At 39.8% G+C, this 18,592-nt stretch overlaps 1 protein-coding gene across 1 annotated transcript; it reads right to left on the reverse strand.

The window, feature by feature from the left end:
* Nucleotides 1-7,615: 7,615 nt before the first annotated feature.
* SYT4 (synaptotagmin 4) lies at nucleotides 7,616-16,886 on the reverse strand. The gene is made up of 4 exons (XM_086480278.1): nucleotides 16,853-16,886; nucleotides 13,199-14,013; nucleotides 11,527-11,647; nucleotides 7,616-7,923 (listed from the first exon to the last, which is right to left on the reverse strand). Exons 1-4 carry the CDS (start codon nucleotides 16,884-16,886, stop codon nucleotides 7,616-7,618), a joined length of 1,278 nt encoding a protein of 425 aa, XP_086336404.1.
* Between the last annotated feature and the right edge of the window lie 1,706 nt (nucleotides 16,887-18,592).

An 18,592-nucleotide genomic window follows, 5' to 3' on the forward strand; every position in this document is an offset into this window, starting at 1 on the left:
TTATATGTTACAGTAAGTACTTGTTTTCATGATGAACCTGGTTCCCTTTCATCCCTCACTAAGCAGACCGATTTCTTTGTGTACTTCTTTATCTGTATAGGAGAAACTGATACCAGCACAGGTTGGTTCTCTGGTTCAGCTGTATGCCTGTTGGCCTGTTTTCAGGTCCAGAGACCTTCTCTTCCCCTTGAGGGCACTGAGTAGTGTTGAGAAGGTCTCAGTAGGCATGGGCCAGGCCCCAGCATATTGCAGTGATTTGTGACTCTCTGGAATTGCCAGGGTGACAGCATACCTTTTCCAAATTTTTTACTTGTTTTTCAGGATTCTGTATTTGTTCAGGGGTAAAATTCCAAAACATTGAGGGTGACCGCTGTCCTATGCACTTGCCCACACTCTCCCACACTACGTGCCACTATTAATTATCCAGCCTCAGGCAGATCTCTGGGCGGTGTTCTTGGAAAAATATTTAACTGTGAAAAATACATGGGACACATTCAGGAGACACAACAATAAGAACATACTGGCTTGGGCATCCCAGGGGTATTAAAAATTCTCAAAAGCTGCTATAATAAGCCTGAAGGCAGAAGGAGATGTGGAAGAGTGGGAGAAAGTATGTCCCTCTGTCCATCCCATAGACTGGGTGTGATTAGTAACAAATTCTGAAAGCAAGCTCCTGAGGAATGGGCAGGGCAGCAATGCCACATACAAACACCAGCTAAACCTCATGACCAGTGACGCAGTCATATGATAAGTCGACATTAGCCAGTGGAGCAGGATGATAGCCCTGATGCCTCTCCCAGTGGTCACAAACATCACCACAGGGAGCACGTAGTGCATGTAGGAGCTTATATAGCACCACCACCTGAACAGATGAACCAACATGGTGACCTGTGATTACTTAACTAATATAACAAATGCATATAAAAAAAAGAAAAAAAAAAAAACCTTTCAACACACTCTGGCCAATCTGCCGTTATCTCAACTCCTTGGGCCCCACGTTGGGTGCCAAAAAGGACTGTCATGGTTTAAGCCCAGCCAGGAGCAGGGCACCATGTGGCTGCTTGCTCACCCCTTCCCCCTGCAGCAGGTGGGGAGGAGAATTGGGAGAAAAGTGTCCAAACCCCGCAGGTTGAGATAAGAACATTTTAATGGAACTACACAAAGAGAGAAGAAACAATGAAAACAACAAAAACACTAATGAAATAATAGGTGCAACAGCCCACCACCTGGACCTCCCACTGCACCATGCACCTTCTCACTGTTACCCCTTGTATACTGAGCATGATGTCAGCATGGTATCAAATACCCCTTGGCTACTTGGTTTGGCTGTCTCGCTATGCCCCCTCCCAACTTCTGGTGAAAATTAACCCTATCCTAGCCAAACCCAGGACAGTAATGTATTTTTTGCACAATCTGTGCATTAACTGTGAGGTAATAGAATTCATTCAAGTTAGCAATAAATTAGTAAACACAACTTGACATGGACAGGCTTAGGAAAGATTCAAGACAGGTACAATTTGAACCATTTAAATTAAGTGTTAAGAAATATCATAGCTTTATATAAATGCCTCTCAAGGTACATCTCAGGGCCATAAGGGGCATTAATAGGCCTTAACGGCCCTACCCAGCCCGCACACACAGATTCTCGGCTGACCCTAGCTGCCGTCTGAAGGCTTGTCTTGCTGCATACCGCCGTGACTGGACCCTGCCCTGCTGACCGTGTTACCATGCTCAGATCCCCACATTGGCGCAGCTGGCACTTTCTGTGTCCTGACAGTACCTATGGACTAGAGTGAGGGCCATGGTGTTTCAGATAAAGAAATGCAATACTCAGCCCTTGCAGCCCTTGTTCAAAGGAAATTCAACACCAATCACACATAGTGAACTTAAAGTTAGAACAAATAGCCGTTGACTGATGCGAATCAAAGCAGGCAGAAAACAGGGTATATTGCTCTTGTTGAATGTATAATAGAGAAAACAACCAACACAAATATATATCAGAAGCCAACTACACCCAGTTTTTGCTTGTTCTGAACAAGTATCAGACTTCTACTTCCCTTCCTCTGCTGACACATTTTACTCATGTGCAGTTTCTTCACACTCATTTACTTACCTATAACTTTTACTGCTGCTTAATATCATTTCTGATTTTAGCCTGGGATAATTCTCTATTGTTATATGGCTATTTGTGATTCACAACTTTTTTCTCCTTTATGTATATCCACTGTGGCATACACCTCTGAGGGATGTATCTTAAGAAAAAGCAGTCCCCAGAGCAGCATTACAACCCTGGAGAACAGTGGAAATAATAATTCATAACAAAATTTAGTAGCTACTATTGATGTTGTTAAGCTTTATCCCATGCTGCTGAAAACAAAATTGAGGCTAGAATACCATTTATTTGCCCCAGAAATCAATGTGTGTAGGCACTTCAGATGCAGACGTACAGAGGTTTCCCTGTCCATCTGTTAGTGTCCAACTAGAAACTTTCATTCACACAATCCTAAAGGCAATCTCATTTGGAGGGTATTACTGAAATGTAATCAGTGTTGCTAGTGATACTGTGAAATACTTCTTACTTGTTTCCATAAAACTAGTTCTGTTTTCAGACCCATGTAAAATATTTACAGCATCTGTCACAGAAAATTCATGGTTATCCCCGTGACTGTCTTCAAGACTAAATTAAATCTTGCAGTCACCATACAGCACCCTTGGCTGGTTAGAAAGAAGAACTGTAACAGCAATGATATTATTTTAAAACTATGCTTCTTCTCTAGCAATTTCAAAAGAAAATAGTCTTAACATGCTTATTTGTGCATTTTGACCTTCTGCATCTTGGATTTTGTGCTTTTTTTTCTGCATTCTGTTTTTTTGTGGGAACTAGAGCCTTTCATAATGCAGTATTTCTTACATGGAGGAAAGACAAGAAGATTTTTGCAACATTAACTCTATTCTAATTTATATTTGCTAATTAACTCGTAATCCAGAATGCTGTGACTCAGAACTGCTACACACGACTACTGCCTCAGCCCTATGTGCACCCACAGCCCTAGTGAAGCTGCTTGCGATAACACAGCACTTACCTGTCACCCAGTGGGACCTTAAATTCCTGCACGTTTCACTTAAACCCAAACTCCATGCCGCAACCAGCCCTTTACAAAAATGCAAACCCACATGTCTTCTTACAGCTTAGTCACCTAAAAAATCCCCTTGAGAGATTCCCAAAGAGAAAGTGTAAGATTCAATAATGAATTAAACCTCCTTTGTCAGGACAAGAGGAAGCTGAGCATTTTCCAGTCAGGCCCAACCTGTTCTTTAACGGCCTAAGAGCACCTTACAGTCTGAAAGATTCATAATGAGAGATGCCACTGGATCTGCAGGGTGAGCGACACCCTGCTTTCTAAAGAGAGGCAGGTTAACAGTTCTAGAAAATTTGCAGTACCTGGGAGCTCCACAGCTGCGGGAGATACCAACAGCGATTAGGACAGTCGCCTTGAGACTTCCCCTGAGGCTGAGCTGTGTTATAGTTGGAAAACCTAAAGACATTCTTATCTCTGTCCTGAAGAAGAGAGCCTGAAATGTGACCCATGTGAATCACCATTGTTTGAGGAGAACCGTGCAATGCAAGGAAGAAAAAAAGAAGTGACTGCATAGGGTGGAAAAGAGCAGTCTCACACTTGGTATCTGTCTCTTGGGGACAGGAGATTTCCCAGAAAGAATATACTGGCTTATACCCATGGAACATGTTCAATCTCAAGCATTTGGCTAGTGGAACTTGTCATTGATTTCTGTGACAAGGATCAGGGATCTCTTCCAGGTAATTGGTTGTAGACTCACAATGGGAGTCATTAAATGGCAATGTGTATCCTAGCTGCAACTGCCTTCTTCCCTAGCTTTTGGTTCTGTGCTGGTAAAATACTCTTAACAAACTTAGAGACCACAGCAGCAGAGTTTGTATTTGTGTTTAGCATTTGAAAGAATGGTTTCTCTACCTTAACTTCCAGACTTATCTGACAAGCTAGTGCTTGACATGACTTCCTTACATCAAAGAAAGTGATACAGTCTGATGATCCAGGGGGGCTTCTGGAAAACAAGTGGAATGTCACCACGATTCCAATAGTAATGTGTCTTGCATTTTTTTTCTTCCACCACCCAATATGCTAGAATACATTCTCGTTTACGTCTGTATATCAGTCACTGGAGGGCCCATGCGGGGCTCAGATTTTATGTCATGGGCCATGTCTCAGGTTCTAGCCTGAGAGTTCAGTACAATTCAAGATAAATGTAAGTATGCAGCAAGAAGCTGGGGATAAAGAACGTGTGATAAGAGGGATAACAGTTGGCAGAACAAGTCTAATCCACCTGTGTGAGAAGAGGAATGCTTTGCAAGGCAAATGTTTTTTGATAGAAGCATGAGAGAGTAGACCGTGAATACAAACAGTAACAGAAATCTCTGGAAAAGATACATTGGTGGGATAATTTTTTTGGAATGGAATGAAGAAAAGCAGCAGTTTATTCTTGTCTTACACACATGGCACAACATACAGAACCAGCACAAATAACTTACAAAATCTCATACACCATGCTTCCTCTCGAATAGCTTCTATTAAGTTACAACACCATAACGAATCAGGTATTTAGTTACGACAGATTTCCAGACATGGATAGTCTCCCATTCAAGGAGTTATTATTTTTGTAAGCTACTTAGACAAACATCGTTTTTTACATGTTTAATACAGTACGGTATCCTTAACAGAGTTCAAGATATTCACAATGAGAATAGAACACTTTATAAAACAGTGGAATTTCTCATCTCGGTACAGGTCTACAGTCGTTCCTGCCTTGTCTGGTTTACAAATGTGTCACAAGTCATTTTTACTCAACTTTTCAAGCTAAACATTGCTTTAAATGAAAAACAAAATTCTATTTACAGTGGGGTTTTTTAGATTTAATAAAAATGTCTTTACTTCCCTTTCCCATTCCTATCCCCAACCCCACAAACAACTGCCATTTAGCTGGTAGAAATACTAACCTTCAAGCTGCTATCGTAACTTGAAAAAAACCATGACAACTTGTTGGGTGCAAACTGAAAGATGGTCACAGCCCATCAGTAATTCTTTCTCTCAGTGTCAGAATTTGTGGCCACTGGAGACAGATGACTCCTGTCATCCAATTTTTAGAGGTAATGTACTACTTATGGGCCAATATCCAAAATCTCAAATTTTTATTTAATTACAAGCTGTCCCACTCTTCTTTCATGCAATCCCTTTCAGTGTAAAGTTCTTTCCTTACTATAACTTGTAACAATTGGTTAGACGCAATCTGGTTGTGTGGCACTGACTTAAATTCTCCCAGTCTCCACTAGATCAGTGTCTCCCCTTGCCCGTGGTCCCATTGACATTGCTGGGTTGACTCACAAGAAGAGTTTTGCTCTGTGATTGCACTTCAAGCCCCACTGAAGCCTGTGGGCATCTTTCACTTGGTGGCTTTGGATTAGCTCTGCTTGAATGTGGCTGGCAAACTCTAGCCCTTAAGCAGTTAATCAGGTTTCTAAAGAAATAAGCAAAAAAGATTCTTCTCCTTTATACATACAATACGCAGGTTTTTTACATTGAGCATTATCATAAAAAGCATGATTATGTTATTTTGAAAATGTATTTTTACAGAAATTTATAAACACTGTTATATCAAACACATTCTCAAAAACTGGAGAAAATACCAACACAAAACCTGGAAGAGCCTCAATGGAATTCTTCCAGTATTTGTCTACTTGCATATTTCATATTTCATTGTCCTTTACTGCAAACATACTTTGGCCATATGAGAGCAGGTAAAGTTGACAGCAGATCCCCAACAGTTTTGAATAAGACTTGGTTCTTTTGTTTAATGAAAGTAATTTGACATCCAATGCATGTATTTTTGCCTGGCATCCCCATTCTGTTACCTCTACTCACATTGAGCAATACTTTAATTCCCGAATGGTCTCATTCATTTCAGTGGGATTACACATGACAAAATGATGTATGCAAAAATGCTGAAAATGGTTTCCCACTTTTTAAATCCTTCTTATGTCAACAACTAACTTCATTATATTCTTCTTTATATATATTGTAACTTAAAATTTTGTAGGAGTAGTATTTGTAAACAATTCTGTATTGGAAACCAGTGAATAAACTTTAGGAAATAATCTGCTTATAGTTGTGCTATAGTTCTGACGGCCTAAAAATCTATCTGGGTGTGACAAAGAGTAAATCTCACAGGTCTAAATGCTTTATTTATGCACTCATTTATGTTACACTTGATGCTTCCCCAGCCTGGCACAGTTTAAGTTTAAGCATACATATGTCACACTAACATGAAGTCAGGATGCTATTTTCCCTTACCACCGCCAATTTTCAGTAAAATCAGTAATGGACATTAATGCGTATAACCTAAGTGAAATCCACTTTTCAAATAGTTTGTCGGACATAATATTGGATAAATTATTATGTGAGCTTGGTTTCCTACCCTGCAAAAGTTTAAAAATGCATTAAGCTGTGTATGTGGGAAGTAGTCTTACTGAGCATAATGGAACTAGTCATAGTTCAGGAAGTTAAACAGCAGAATAAGGTTTTGTTCTCTGTCTCACTATTTTGTTTGTTATTTAATGAAACAAAAGAAGAAACAACTTTTCTTTGAGTATTACTGAATGGCTTAAAATATAATTGCTGAAAGGTCATTGACTGTAATATCCTATATGTTACCTCATCTCAATAGAAATGCTTTCCCATGGCTTGAAATGCTTAAGGTGTAACCCTTGCTAGAGGAAAAAAATGTAAGCCATGTCTAATCCCAAATTCTAGCTATACTGTAACGTGTACAGTCACCCGTAAAGGAGCCCTTTTAACAGAACTATGTGTGTTATCTTGCTCAATGATTTGTAGAATGTATCTATTTCGATCACTATAATAAAACAAGTTCTATATATTAAAAAATCCAAGTGTAAATAGTTATACAATATTTCCACACATAAAACAACTAGTTGCACATGATGTGTTACGTAAAGCAAATTGCTGAAATCTCTTCAGTCTTTGGGATGATCAAAGTATAAGTAACCAAAACTTACAAATAATGATTGAATTTTCATAAAAGAAGGTTTTTGATGGAGAGGCAGAAGGAATTCCTCTCCCACTCACCCTCATTCCCCATGGCTTTTACAAACTCACCCCCTTCCCCAATAAGCTACAGGTGTTTTTTTAGGATCTAGCACTATATTTTAATGAGGTTTTCTTCTTTTGTATAACAGTACTAATAAGGTATCCAGTGACTTTTTCACAAAACATAGTCTATTCTTATTAAAGTTTATAGTGCTTCAGAAGTTTCAGGCTATTTAAACTCCAGAAGAACATGAATCTGATCCAGTTATGTTAAAGTCTAATGAAATAGAAATTCTTTTATTTAGCATGAAAATTTAGTTACCTTCTGTTCTGATAATTCAATCCAGTTTTAATTCCCCCACCCCCCAAAAGAAGTCTTGTAGTTATAAGCCTGTAATTATACATAGCAAAGAAAGAAAACTGCTCCTTGTCTATGGAAATACATATAGTTTTTCAAGTTCCATCCCCTCTCTAAGCTGCTAACCATCACATAACATATGCCATTTGGCAATTTGTCTCCTAGGATATTCACAAATTTCTTTCCAGTGCTCTCCACCTGTTCCTTCTGCTGAAGATCCCAGGGTTAACCGGCCAATGACCTCATTCCTTGACCCCCTATCTGAATCTAAAACCAAAAATTCAATGCTGATATCATCAAGGCCCTCACAAGGAATGTCAAAGACAAACAATTCATTGAACACTGCATTAGGGGTGCATTTCTTCACATGGGTTTTCTTTTTAGAAATTCTCTTCTTAGCATGGTACAGGTTCACTTTGACATAAGGGTCTGCAATGAAAAGAGAGCACAGATCAGCTGTTGAACAGTGTTTGGAAATTCCTTCATCCAGTTAACAGTAAATTCCGTATCTTATCAACATAATTACATCATCATGAGGAGATGTTTCAAGTTATTAAAAATTACTCATTTCATCCAATTTTCATGTTTACATCCAAATTAGTCCCTTTATGGTCCCCAAAGATGTAATCAAGATAGTCAGTGAAGTTTAGGGCATGATTCATCTGATCAAATACAGGTGTCTCCTTCACAAGATAAATCCTGCCCTATAGTCCATGAACCCTAATAACATCTCTACTACTGCAAAATTGTTCTGAAAGTACACAAAATTCTAATGACAAATATGTATCTTTACATAGTTATGTGTAACAGAAATCTGCTTTTCACACATTCTACCAGTAGGGGATAATCATTAGTGTTAATAAGACTCATGCGAAGAAAAGCCTCAGACAGGAGAGAATAAGCTTGTGCTGAGAGACTGGATGAATGGATGCGATTAATTTCTGTTGTGGCTCTACCAAAGTCAATTAGCTTGATTAAATTGCTCCCACCAATTTTTACTGAACTACTTTAACAGTAAACTGTGAATGTAAGGGTATGTTTGTTTTTAGGATATGTACTTGACTTTATGTCTGTACTGTTGTACTGTTGAAGAAGGGAAGAGAAAATGTCCATATTTTTAGCTGTCAATCAACTTTGAGTGTTTGCGTTCTTCATAATTATTCAACTGTTGCAAGATTCCTTTGCTATTGCCTGCAAGAATGGCTATATTTCTTCCTTCAGAGGAATTCTAGAGAAGACTTTAAAAATCATCACTTTCAAGTCCTGTCCTGGTTTTGGCTGGAATAAAGTGAATTTTCTTTCTAGTAGCTGGTACAGTGCTGTGTTTTGGATATAGTATGAGGATAATATTGGTAACACACTGCTGGTTTTAGTTGTTGCTAAGCAGGGTTTATACTAAGTCAAGGACTTTTCAGCTTCTCTTACTCCACTGCCAGTAGAGGCTGAGAGTGCACAAGAAGCTGAGAGGGGACACAGCAAGGACAGCTGACCCAAACAAGCCAAAGAGGTGTTCCACACCATATGATGTAATGCCCAGTATATAAACTGGGGGGAGCTGGCCAGGTGTGCTGTGGCCCAGGAAGGAATCGGCATCACTTGTTTTGTATAGTCTATTATTTTTTTCCCCCTTCATTTCTGTCCTATTAAACTGCTTTTACCTCAACCCTCAAGTTTTGGGTTTTTTTTTCCCCCGGTTCTTTCCCCTGTTCCACTATGGGGGGAGGTGAGTGAGTGAGCAGCCATGTGGTGCTTAATTGCCAGCTAGGCTTAAACCACAACAAACCTCAGCATTTGTTTCAGTGCAAATGTGGGCCAGTTTCCGAATCCTCATGGTGCAAAGATGCAGTACAAAATCCTTTCTACTGAACCCAGTCAAACAATATAGTCTATGTAAACAATCAGCTAATAAACAGTAAGTATAGTTGATTACTGTTTTTTAATAGTAAAATTAAAACTGAACTCTATTTAGAAATGTTAAGCCAAAGCTGTCAAACTAAAATGGTTGGATGATGAAAAGAGTTTTCTTTCCTTGAACTGACAATAGCTTAACAAGGGTAAGGTACGGTAGAATGCAACTTCACTTTCATACTCCATCACTGTAACAAACATTTCAAAAATAGTGTTTAATGTAATTAAAAAGTTCATTGGCTTTGGAATTAATACATGCCACACAAGCATTAAAAATACCAAAATCAATATCTATCAGTGGATTCATGCCGTCGTTCATTTCTGTTTAAAGAGCATTTTCTGACTGTTACCTCTGTCCAGCTACTAGATAAGATTAGAATGTTCCACCTGATTTTATTAGGTCTATCAGGAGACCTCAACACCAGTGATCAAGAAAACCAAGGAAGTTGTGAGAAAAGAACAGCTTCTGAGTAAAAAGTTCCCGTCTTCCTAAGAATGAATTACACAGTTGTTTAGCTTACCCCATAAACACACCATTTCACCCTCCTCCTTGTCCAAGATTTGTGTTGGGCTGAGGGGAAAGTCACAGAGGAAATAAGGACTGTTGTGAGTGCAGTATGTTACCAACACCCAAACATCTATTGAACCTGGGCTTGCTGATGAACAGCAAATCATGAAGAACTGTCCAAATGAACCAGGTGCCCAGGTGTAGCTTGGTTGCCCGTATCTCTCAGAAGTATTATATTCCTATTATAGTCAGCAAGGTTTTACTGAGGGAAGCAGAAAGAGCAAACAAAATATATGGTTTTACTCACAAGAGGTACAGTAAACAAATGTGTAATTCGAATGTGCTATACAGTCCAGTTGAGACTAGGAGGGCTTTTGTTTTCACGTTATTTTCCCATATATGAGGGTGAACCTCAGCCAGACTTTATCTGTTGAGGTTGGCTTGCTGTCATGTTGTCTTCATGAAACCTCCCCTATCTGCTGTGACTTTGGGGTTGATTAGTAAAAGTACGTGTGATCTCTCATAGTGGAGCAAACCACTCGGCTCCATTTTAATCTTTTCTCCTTATGATATGTGAATAAAATTGAGATCAGAAGGACAATTTCAGTGGAACTTCACCGTGTAAATGGGAGTTATCTATCGCTCTGTTGTGTTGGATCCGGGATGGGGTAACTTTCTAGGTAAATTGCAGCATTTCTTGTTATGAAAAGTACAAAGACTGTATTATTTGCTGTAGTAATTATGATTCAGTGGTTCCCAAAACTACTTCCTCTTCTGCTTCTTTCAAAAAAAAAAAAAAAAAAAAAATCCTGTGAAAGGAATGAGTATCAGTCCTATACAGAATCAACAGCAGATGTGCTACTATTTGTGTAGTCCTTTGTTGTGTACTATTCTTGTTTGGTTGTCTTATTCTTCATGTATCATACATTAAACTTTATTCTGTTATTATGTTATACAGCATTAATGTGCATCTAAATGCAAGTCTAGTATTGACTTCAAAGGAGGTTCCACTGAATGCAAAATAGCACAAGACCAGGAGAAAGGAGGGCAAAAACTGCACCTTTTTAGTGCACTCCAAGTACAGCTCATGATAAAGCATGAGTGTTGTGTTACAACCTGCTTCCAGCACTGGCATAGATCACCTTTTCACCTTGCCAAATAAATGTTAGCGCTCAGTGGGCCAAATTCAGCACAGATGTAACTGGCTGCTTTCCTTGGTGCTAAGCTGGAATAAACCGTATGATGATCTCACTCATTACTGCTCTTCTATAAATAAACTGGGGTTTTGGTCATAAATAAAAGCTCTTAGTATCTGCAAACAACAACCCATACTTATGGCAGATGGGTTCTGTTCAAGACAATCACAAAACTCATTGGTTTCCACTGCTAACAGATGTCACGGTTGTTTTAATGTGATTAAAGAACAAATTTGTAAAATACATACCCTGGAAAATAAAACATTGACCTAGATATGAATCAAATGAATAGGCTGCAAATAATAGAGACACCAGTTCTGCTTTTATGGGATATTTTCAGTCTTTGAAATGCCACATGTCAGCTGTCATCTGTCTGTTTATTTTATATTCTTAGGGCATATTCATTAGTAAAACCATTACCTGATAATCCTGACACATCAGATTTAGGTAGATGCCTGGCTTTTAAAACAACAACAGTGAGTGTGTTTGTTGTAGACTGATAACACAGAGAGATCAGTAGTTCTCCACGCCCAGATGATTTCTGAGGAAATGAAAGAAAAAAGGAAAAAAGACGATTTATAAGCAAATATATTGACCAAGCTTTAAACTAGAATTAAGAAGATTTAAAAAATGTCACATAACTGAATGGTCTGAAATGGTGTTAAAAGATATGACTTACGGAGCTATGCTGCTTTACACGGCAAATACAATTTCCCTCTACTGTAGTTATGTAACTCTTCTTACGATTGGTTATTAGAATAAAAATAACTAATAACGAAGTGAAAGCCTAGGTTGACACAACATCATTGTCTTCAGAGATTAGAAATTAAATTCTATATCCTGAGGAAAAAATCTCAGTAAACAAAAAAGATCTTAAGCAAAAAGAAAACTCTGTAAAGATGTATTAAAATAAAAATCTAGTAAAGGTAAATAAAAAAAATCTTCAGTAAAATGTTTTTAAACAGGAAAGATTCAAACAGTTAGTGAAATCTTATCCCTACGCTGTCTAAAGTAGTATAATATACATGAAATAAAGATGAGATCAAAGACTTGCTCTATGATTACTAGATTTGAATTTGCAGAAATAGTTTATTTCACAGAAAGGAGGAAGGCAAGGAAAACAAGGGAAAATAGTACCTTATGTACCAGAAAACCCAACAGGTTATCAACAAAATATCAGTGACATAGTTATAGTTGTAATATAGCGATAGAATTGCAAAATAATGGTATTAGCTATAGGCATGTTGCCTGGTAGACATTTACTTGATTTGGCAGCATACTTGCTCTTTGAAAATAATCGGATTGAAAGTCAATACACATTGCACTTCCTTAGTAGAGATTAAGAGACATGTGTGTGATGCGTGTGCATTTCTGTGGTTCAGCGGTGATGGTTGTAAATGTTCCTTACATTCTGAAATGAGACAACATGGTATGAAATATTTTTATCCCAGTGAAGTCAGTGTGTTTTGCCACTGACTTCAGTAAGTCTTTGACTTCTCCCTCATGTCTTACTATCCTTAGTAGAGCTGCAGGCTGTGTCACAATTCTTGAGACAGAAAGTAGTAACAGCACTGAAAAGCAAGAACATACTTCTGCATCAACAATATGGTCTCTAACAGGTTCTGATTCCTTAACTAAAGACTACCTGCATTCTTTAAGAGTCTGCTATAAAACCCATGTAGTTGAAGTGAAAGATTTGCATTTCAATAAGCTTTAAGAAAGAATGATTTCAAACACAGAAGGGGAGTGAGGAGAGGAATAATATATAAATCTTTGCATTCCTTCCTTTTAAAGTGAATTAATGTGGATTGAGGCCTCTTGACCTAATGTAAATGGATCCACTCAAAACTGCTGGACCAGCTCAATAAGCAAGTAGAGTTTAGGACATTAGCAATTTCTTGCAACATGCTTATTGTCATGTTCTTTTATTACATTTGTGTAATTGCTTCCTCATACTGCCATTACGAAAGCATCTTATTGATTTGCATGATGAGCTTGTTCCCTTTTCTTTCCAAGATGGTAGTAGCATTACACAAGAATCATAGCTAACACTATCACAACACTTTTAAAGTTTAAATAAAAAATGTGTTACCCTAACATTTCTTTTGATGATCTCTCTGTCCATTAGCAGCCTTCCTTCTGACAGTTCAATTCCTGCGAGGGGAATGAGGACTTCTCCAATGACATCATCTCTCGAAAACCTGTCAAAGCTCAAGATCATAAAGTGAAGTGTTAAGTCTTGAATTTGGCTGTAGGGGATCCCATAAAACGTGAAGGTCTCATCGAAAGCCGGATCTAAGGTTTTTCTCAGCACTCTGGTTTTCACCTTGTGCTTTTTCTCAGGCAGGATTGTCATTTTGATGTAGGGATCAGAAGTCATTGACTGTTCATCCATTGCTGGCAGCCCCCGTGCTTCTTTGATGTTCACCACAAATGCCTTTTTCTCAAAGTTGTACTCTAAGGAGAAAAAGAGAGTTCCTAGCTTGTCTTGTTTACCTTCAGATGACAGGGAAGTGATGGATTTTAAACTATCAGGGGATACTGAATCTTTCTTCCTTTCTGCAAAGTGCTTAGGAGACAGATTTTCAAGATCTGGAGAGCTCTGGGTTTTAGAGGTTGTTTTGGGGAAGTTGCCATTTAGATCTCTCTTCTCCAGGTCAAGATGGAGAGAATTCTTCGGCATCGATGATTTGTTCTTTGCTTCACTTTTATCATCTGCTCCAAACTTCTTCTTGCTGTTGAGATTCTCAGGGTAAATATCAACCCCTTTCAGAACATGGACAAATTTATATGGAGGGGTCTTATTAGATTTGGAAGATTTACGTTGGCAGCAGATCCAAGCAAAAAGGGAGACAGAGAAGACAAGGCCAAATGCACTAAAGATCCCAACCACTGTAGGAATTTCATCTGCAAATCAAATAAATAGCAACAAGCACATAAGCAGCAATGCCTTGGACTCTGTGTGATATTTAATACAGTAATAATTTAGTAAAACAAACTGATATGGGATGGTAATAGCAGCAGGATCGACAGACTGAAAGTGCTTCGCGTTGTACATATCGCTCGCCACCTGCAGGCGTGAATGTGTAGTCCCGTACTAAGGCACTCATTATGTTAGTATTTTTCCATACACAGGGTGTTTGGGAGGAAAATACTATTCCCATCCTAATAGTAATAACCATTAGTGATAGGTCGACTATCTCATGCCTCTGTGTGTAATTTCTGAGTTCACATGTCTGTGAGTAATACCAGCACGCAGAAGGTTTCAGCTTTGAGTTTATGGAGCTTTGTTAGTGAGATAAAACAAATTCTGAAACATGCATTACTTATAGATACATCGTCTGCTTTTCATACTGTTTCCTAGAATACTTTGTACACTCAATTAACTCTTTTTTTTTTTATGGTCTGATCCCCTAATTGCCTGAAGGTATCTCTTGAAAGAACTAGGTTTAATTGGAGATTATCGCAATCAACAGTTTCAATGGGATTTTCAATACATTGCAGGAGGAAGTCTATCAAGAAAATTTAGAATAATTAAATACTAAGTGTCTTTTCCAGGTGGATGTGACATTGGGCAGTCACATGTGAGTACAAAGCTGAAAAAAACTGTTAAGTGTACCACTGATAACCACTCAGCTTTGCATTTAAGACACTATGAATGAAAGCTATGGGGAGTTTACAGGAAGGGTCACTACTTTTTAGGAGTATATAAGAAAAAACATTAAAGCATAATTCTCTTATACCTTAATACAAATCCTATACTTAAACTGAATAGAGAGAAAACTGAGCTGGCGTTCCAACCTCAATTGTCGTGTGGATACATTAGTTACATATAAGGTATCATTAGCCCTTCAAAGCATGCGTCGAAGGGTAAATGAGCACAACTAATTGGAAATCCAATTTTGCCCATAAGTAACATTACTAAGTGAGTTTAAACCTTCCACAATACAACATTCAGAGCTTAATCATTATTCCCTGTCACAGTGGCAGACCAGTAGAATATTAATGGAACAACATTGTTTATGCATAAAGGCAATTGTGTAACAGTTCTGGTTCTCTCTCAAAAGATCAGCAGATTGTTCTGGATGAGAAAGCAAAACCATCTCCCTCTATATATCACTAAATCATCCCCTTCCAAGTAAAAGCTGGGCAGATAGATGTGCTGCCACTGTACCTTTGCTTTTTAGTGGGATGATTCAAAAAAATCCACAACAATACTATCAGAGCAAAGTAGGACATAATGTTCCAGCACAGAAAGGATCGGGCCTGTCTATTAATTTCTTCTGACAATATTCATGTCACTGTCCCTTTGCCTACAAGCTGTGTCAGTCTACATACTTAATTGTAAGAACACAATTTAATGACTGAAAAATATATACATAACCAAAAAGTCTTTTTTCCAAGTTAAGCACGTGGCTCTGAGTCTCAAGAATTCCCTAGGCTGCAAAAATTTAAGTATATATGGTATAAAGCTAGAAAGCAAGAAGTAATTGCAAACTAATCAAAATACTTTAATAGCTTTTAAGAATGATTTGCACATTCACAATACTTTTTCATTAGATGACAGACTTTTTACAGTACTGGATATTATGCTATATTTTAATTCTGCAACTACTGAAAGCAGTGTTAAAGTCAATTTGGTGTTTAAAACATTAATTATCTTTCTTAAATAATAATTAGATAAGCATGATGTCACAAGCATGGTCAAAAATATCAAGTGGGTGGGGTAGGAAAGAAGATTAAATGGTACCTAAAATGAATTTATATTTCAACTAATGATGTTGCAACCCGAATTTCTTGCTGTTGTCATAATGTAAATCAATTGGTTAACATTCAAGGCAGTATATTATTAGGAAACATCACCTATTGATTCTGGGACAAGTTATTATTTCAGTTATGTGATAGAAATCTGGAGTCACTTCACTTAAATCAATGGAATGATCCTTGAATTAAACCACTGACGAAGCAAATATAATCTAGGCTAGAGTCAATATTTGTAAAGCAGAGTTCAGAAACATTTCTACTTACTGCTTTTCTGAGTAACGCTATTTATGTATTTATTTTATAGGAGCACACACATGACTGTTTCTGAAACTTCTGGTATCACAGTTAATCACCCTACATCCAGTGAACAGAAATGCCAAAACTGAAAAGTTTATTGTTATCATTGCTCTTCTCAATGAAGCCAGACTGATCAAGATGCAGCTGTTTAGCTAAAAACACTGGCATCCTGTTTTTTCATCTTCCTAGCAGTGTCCTTTCACGACTACCTTTCACTTTGACTAACGATCGACAAGACTTTCTCTACAACAAGAAAAAAGGAACAACAATTATTCCAAGAACGGCTTGAACAAAGATTCTCTCTGTGGCACAGGGCGCACTTACATCATTTAACTCTGAAGCCACGCTACTTTAACCAAGACAGAGCAAACAACCCCAAACCTCTGTCATCTGAAAACGCACCCACACGAACCTCCTCATCTCTCCCGGTGCTTTACCGTGGGGAGAAAGGAAGAGAGAGAAGGGAAAGAAGGCAAATTCACACAACTTCTGAGACCGAAGAGAACTGACGGGGAGCGGTGTGGAGGGGGGGGGGGGGGGGGAAGGAAATCAGGTTCCTCCCAACCAGCTGCGTGCTGGGAGGCGCTGGGTGGCTCAGCAGGGGCTGCCTGCCCGCACTTTCTCCCGGGGAACGGAGCAGCCCCCCAGCCCCGCGGGAGGGGAGTTGGGCCCGGGACGCGCTTACCGATCTGCTGGCGGCTGGCGGCGATCGGAGCCATGTTGGCGGCGTGCGCTGCCCGCGGTGCTGGGGCCGCTGCCCGCGGTGCTGGGGCCGCTGCCCGCGGTGCTGGGGCCGCCGTCCGGGCGGCGGGAGCCTCCTCCTTCTCCTCCTCCTCCTCCTCCTCCGGTGCCAAGCGACCTGCGCGGGGCACCGAACTCGCTGCCCTGCTGTCCCCCCCGGCTCTCCGCTCTCGCAGCGCCCGGGGCAGCAGTCTTTTCCAGCGTGGTTTGTTTGGGGTTTTGGTGGGTTGGGTTGTTTTTTTTTTTTCCTTAAAAAAAAAGAAAACAACAACAACAATTTTTTTTTTTTTTTTTCAAAAAACCAAAAAAAACCCAAACCAAACCAAAACGCGGAGACACGAGCGGTGGGGAAGGCGGAGGAGGAGGCTGCGAGGGGACTGGAGGAGACGGGGGAGGGGATGCTTCGGTCCTCCCCTTTGCACGCTGATTTGCAACCCCCTTCCTGTTTTGGCTCTTCTGAGTAGCTCCGCTCCGAGACTGAAGACGTGGTTGAAACCCAAATTGACGCAATCCTGACGCTACAGGGCTGAAATCAGCACCTTTCCCACCTCCCATCCCCCCCTCCCCAACCACCACACCCTCCCTGCCTCCTTCTCTCTCTCTCTTCCCCACCCCCCGCACACCCCCCACCCCCCCCCCCCCCCCTCCTTTCTGGGGATTGAACACGCACTCATTGATTATTTTAACTGCCCTGCTGTAGGATATGAGCTCCCACCCTCCACCGGACAGACAGTGAAATGCGAATGTCTGTGATTCAGTGCCACTTGTGTAACACATGGGTGTGTCTGGTTTACAGGGGTACGATTTATTTATTTGCTGATTTATCTATCAACTGGGCAGGCTACAACAACGTGAAGGAGATGCCAACTCAGATGGTCCAGACACCTTGGCTCCAGCTACAAGGCACACATTTTTGCTATGACTGACATGATGCACTTACCAGATTCGAGTCAGGAAAACTCCTGATGTGCCTTGTCCCTGTCCCTCCTCTCTGCTTTTTCCCACCATCCACCCACACATAAACACTCAGCCCCACCTTTGGAAATCCTCTTGACCTTCCTGCAGGTCTAGAAAGGAGCTGAATCTACCTAGATGTTTCTGGATTTTACCGGGTTTAGATGTCTGTCTCCCAGCCTGGACTGAGAACATGGTGGGAGACAGGGAGAGGCTGGCAGGCAGGAGGAATGGGGGGGAAACAGGACAAGAAAGCAGGGCTGCCTGTAACTGGAACTGCTACAGCGTATAATAACCCAAGATAAATCCTGGTGCGACAGAGCTGCAAAAGCCAGCACCTGGCATCTGACTCCTCCTGGATTCAGAAAGAATCATAGCAGCCAAGTTTGGAGCCCGACTGCTAATTCTGCTGCATAAATGGGAAACAGGTGTTGTTGCTTTTCTAAATAACAAAATCCAGATGCAGACATAGTCTGGCATGAACCTGCTCCACGATAGGTCATTTGCAAGCTAGTATGTCCTGGCCCACTTTAAAGCATGTTCTTGCTTCACAGTGAGGTCACTGAAGCTCCTTAGATTTTAGAAAAATTAGAATGGAAAGGCCACAGAATCATGGCAAGCTAGCAACAAAACACAGCTGAGTGAAGTACCTGGCTTATCCTGAGAGCTGAGGACGGATTGGTTAATATTGTTTATGCTTATCTGCTTCTGTTATACCTTCAGCATCTTA

The sequence above is a fragment of the Leptosomus discolor genome, chromosome Z (genome assembly GCF_034619465.1).
Source record: "Leptosomus discolor isolate bLepDis1 chromosome Z, bLepDis1.hap2, whole genome shotgun sequence".
Classification (NCBI taxonomy): Eukaryota; Metazoa; Chordata; class Aves; order Leptosomiformes; family Leptosomidae; genus Leptosomus; species Leptosomus discolor.